This window comes from Lycium ferocissimum, chromosome 11, assembly GCF_029784015.1.
Source record: "Lycium ferocissimum isolate CSIRO_LF1 chromosome 11, AGI_CSIRO_Lferr_CH_V1, whole genome shotgun sequence".
NCBI classification, from domain to species: Eukaryota; Viridiplantae; Streptophyta; class Magnoliopsida; order Solanales; family Solanaceae; genus Lycium; species Lycium ferocissimum.
In genome coordinates this window covers 41,069,582-41,073,511 of record NC_081352.1, presented here as the reverse complement: position 1 = coordinate 41,073,511, position 3,930 = coordinate 41,069,582, and the positions used below count along the sequence as shown (strand labels likewise).

General features: G+C 36.0%; 1 protein-coding gene across 3 annotated transcripts; it reads left to right on the top strand.

Moving 5' to 3' along the window:
- Nucleotides 1-213: 213 nt before the first annotated feature.
- LOC132036968 (uncharacterized) lies at nucleotides 214-3,930 on the top strand. 3 transcript variants are annotated; one of them, XM_059427392.1, is made up of 3 exons: nucleotides 251-370; nucleotides 1,899-1,993; nucleotides 3,433-3,930. In XM_059427392.1, the coding sequence occupies exon 3, from the start codon at nucleotides 3,469-3,471 to the stop codon at nucleotides 3,775-3,777; it is 309 nt and encodes a 102-aa protein (XP_059283375.1). In that variant the 5' UTR covers nucleotides 251-370; nucleotides 1,899-1,993; nucleotides 3,433-3,468; the 3' UTR covers nucleotides 3,778-3,930. The 3 variants fall into 3 exon arrangements, with proteins under 3 accessions (XP_059283373.1, XP_059283375.1, XP_059283374.1); XM_059427391.1 differs by having other exon boundaries at nucleotides 252-370; nucleotides 1,899-1,998; XM_059427390.1 differs by lacking the exon at nucleotides 1,899-1,993 and having other exon boundaries at nucleotides 214-370.

The window sequence follows — 3,930 nt, the reverse complement described above, 5'->3', positions numbered from 1 at the left end:
TATGCTTGAGCGGGGGTTCAAACTCGAACCTCATGATTTTTGCGTTAACGCTCGTAGTTGCAATCACGAAGGGCAAAATTAAAGACTAGTAATATAGCGATAATTTAAAGACACAAAATATTGCTGCAAAATTTAAAGACCACCCCAGAAGAAGGGCAATCCGCGCAAAAAAATGGTAGTTGTTCCGGTAAGTCTGCCTAAAATAAATAAGGGCCAAGCTATTTGTCTCAGCCGTCTGAACCCAATAAAAAGACAAGTGTCCAGCCCACTCTAATTTTCCATTCCTTCGTTCCACTCAAAAACGTTTTTCCTCTGTAAAATACCCAACAACTCCATTTCCTCTCTAAGATACCTGTTTGTTCTGATTAAGGTATATTCTACATTCTTTTTTTTTTTTTTCTATTTAAAAATGAAATGTGTACATTTTCTTTTGTAACGAGTAAAGGAGTTTGTGGTTTCCTGTTTCTGTTTAGGTTTAACTTTTAGAGTTCAAATTTACATTTTCTTTATAAGGAAATTTTGCTCTGCTTAGTTGTTGTTTAAATGTATCAATGAAATGATTTACTGGATAAAGTTCACTGTTTTGTGAATCAGTTCCAATATGTTAATTGGGGAGTTTATTTTCTTTCTTTAATAATGAAATAAATCAAGAAAGAATTATTAATATAAAAAGTTCACTTTATTTCGACTTTAAAAAAAAAGTCATTATTTTTGGGATAATTGTGGCGTTTGGTCCTGCTGCACGCACCTCAACTAATTCCACGGGGTATATGCTAGCGTCCCACCAGCACAAATACCGAGTAATTATGTCCACGAAGGCTTGGACAAATAGGAAGAAATAACCTAGTGTTTTTAAGTGCATACCTCTTGATAAGATTTTTTTAAATTTTATTTAGCTTAAACCCATAGCTTAGAAGTAGGTTGAAATTAAACTTGGTCTGCCTTAGAAGTCTAAGAATTATTTTCATTTCTTGAGTTAGGATGCGTACTGGCGCATTAGCTGTTTGATTTCCATGTCAAAAAGTTTAGTTGTCGTTCCACATAAGTTGTGGTAGTCGGTTGTGCTAGCGAACAAATAATAGGTTGATGTGTCATTTGGAATGGTGTAATGTTTTCAAAATGCATAATAAAGTGAATTCTCATAATGCTTCTTGACATATTTGCAATTTAGAAGCCTTGATAACGAAATATGAATTGGGAATGAGAGTTTATTACACCGGCAGGAACCATGCATTATTCAGGAAGCCTTTTGATGATTTTGTTCAGCATTTTTATGGAAGTATTTTGTTTTCGACATGACTCCAGCAACCTTTCACCAAAACACATCTGAGAATTTAGAAGCATGTCTATAGTTTCAACTGAGTTTGTGTCAAACTTTCTGTTACTTTTTTCTTTTTAGAGTGTTCTGCGCTGTCCTTTGTTTCTAGAGTTGGAACACTTTGTATTCTGGTCATTCCCAGCATACTAATGGAAAAGCATGGGCACTGATATTTTCTTATTCCTCTAAAGTGGAAATCTGCATCTAATTGTTTGTATTTATACGGGAGCTACTTGTGATATTTTTATCTGAGCAATCTTCATAAGAGAATGAATGTGATATATTTGGTACTAATATGACAATCTGAGTTGGCTTTTTGATAAAGTACTAATAGACAATCTATGTTAGTTACTTTGACTTCTTTTTTCCTTTTTTTCTTAAAGGAATATTTTGTTTGAATTTTGATGCCTGTTAGTAAAAAGTCAATTAAATAGGGTGGAAAAATGTCTTCAATTCGAATGTGATATAACACGAGGGGTGCTTGAAGTATGACTAATTTCATGTTTTGTTTATCTTGTGATTCTGTTGGCCATAGAAGACAAACAAAGTTTTAATTCTTGCATGCATTTTCTACATGAAGTGCAATTGAATCTCAGCGTGGCTAGGAATACGAAGGCAATCTTTTTCTGATGGAGCCATCAACGTGCTATTATTGCAATTTTTGACAAGAAGAAAGTAAGGTGTGATAAAATAGCACATGTGATGTCATAATCATGGGCGCACCTTGTTTCGGACATATTTGTATTGTGTGTGATAAAATTAAAAAGACGCGTGTGTGTAATCGTTCTTATTCTGAACAATCCTTTTCTATCAGATAGGAAGGGCTGTAGCACAAAATGTACTTCTAAGTAATTGCCCCATAGATCCTATATCTATCTATATGAAGAAGAAATCATGTAACGAAGGGGATTCTTATTTGTACAAATGGTACTTCGAGCTTGGAACGTTTAGCATGAAGAGATTAACGATACTTCTTTATCTTTTGAGTTGTTCTGCCGGATCGGTCGCTCAAGATCTTTGGTCTTTATCCGGGACAAACCAGTGGATGTTTCCCACCCTGTGAATTATAAGTGTAAGCTTGAAAAATGACGCTCTTTATCCCAAAAGGAAAAGAATAGAAGATTGAAAAAGGGTGATGGAAGTATCAATATTAAGTGTAAATTCAATTGCACGTCATGTAGTTTATTGTAGACCTCGTTGAAAACACCAACATTGCGCTGTAATTCCCGTGAATCTAAGTTATTCTCCAACTCTGCCTAAGCCCTAAGGTAATAGTATGATCATGTTGTAATATCATTGTTAGCTGGAAAATAGTACTAGCTAATTGGTTTTCAATTATTTTCTTCATTGAGAGAATGTAGAGTAATTGGATTCACAGGTGAAAGATGCAGTAATGGAAGCGCAATAGATGGGAGAAATTCTCGGGGGAAGGTTATGTGGTGTTCATACCTTTTAAGGTTGGGGATGTCATCACCCTTCTTGAGTCTGAAAAAGAAGCTAGAAGGCCTTGCTGGATTATTTTTATTAATCTATTTCAATGGATACTAAACATTTTATAAAGCTGTAGCACAAGAAAATAAGGGAGAGAAAAACCCACCTTTGTTGATTTTGAGGTTTTATGGATGAGGTAGAAGTTTTTATGGAGGTTGTTGAAGTAATGAACTTTGTTTGAAATTGACAGCGATGAATTCGTACTCTGACTCTTCATGTCTTGTTTAGTTTAGTTATTCTGATCAGTGTTATTGGGAAGTCTTTCATAGGTGAAGCCATGCGCTTCAGGAGTATGTGCTTGAGACGATGATGTGCAAACCTATCCAAATGAGAATTAGTTGGTTCATTGAATCTCTATTTGAGGAGTTGGATTAAAATTTGATAGCAGAATAGTATTAGATTATACGATTAGCTATTTACTTGGTTTATTTGCACTTTGATTAGTATAGTACTAAATTCATATATGTTTACGATTTCCTTAATTTTTATTGTGTGCCTCACTTCGCTTCAAAGCCTTATTACGGAAGCTTTTTACTTTTAAGAATAACACCCTGTCTGATTTATTTGTAGTTGTGTTACGCTTATCGCTGAACCCTCTTTGAGACTGCTTCTCCTTTGTGCAGTGAATCCGAATATTGAGCTGCTTTCGGAACCAAGAAATGAACTTTGGGAGACTGAAGAATGTGGTAGCTGCTGCAGCCATTGAAGGTGCGGCCGAGGCAAGGGCCAGGATATTTGGCCATGTACTTAATCCAACTGGTCAGAGATCTCCTCACAAGGTTTTACGGAAGAAGCTGATTGGTGAAAAGGTGTCACAATGGTACCCACATGATATCATGAAAGACGATCCTCTTGTGATGGCACGTCAAGAGCAAGAGCGCCTGAGCAAGCTTGAAATGTTGAAACGTCGTGGCAAGGGGCCCCCTAAGAAGGGCCAGGGCAAGCAGGCTAAGAAACGCAACAAATAGAGATGATTATACTTTCACTGGTTTGAAATAAAGGGGTATCTATGATTACCATTTGCAATTTGATCGCTAACTTTATCATCAGCCACCTGCTTTCAGGAGAGCATCCGCATACTCTTTTACAATTATTTCCATATAGTGTTTTTGCACGCTTGT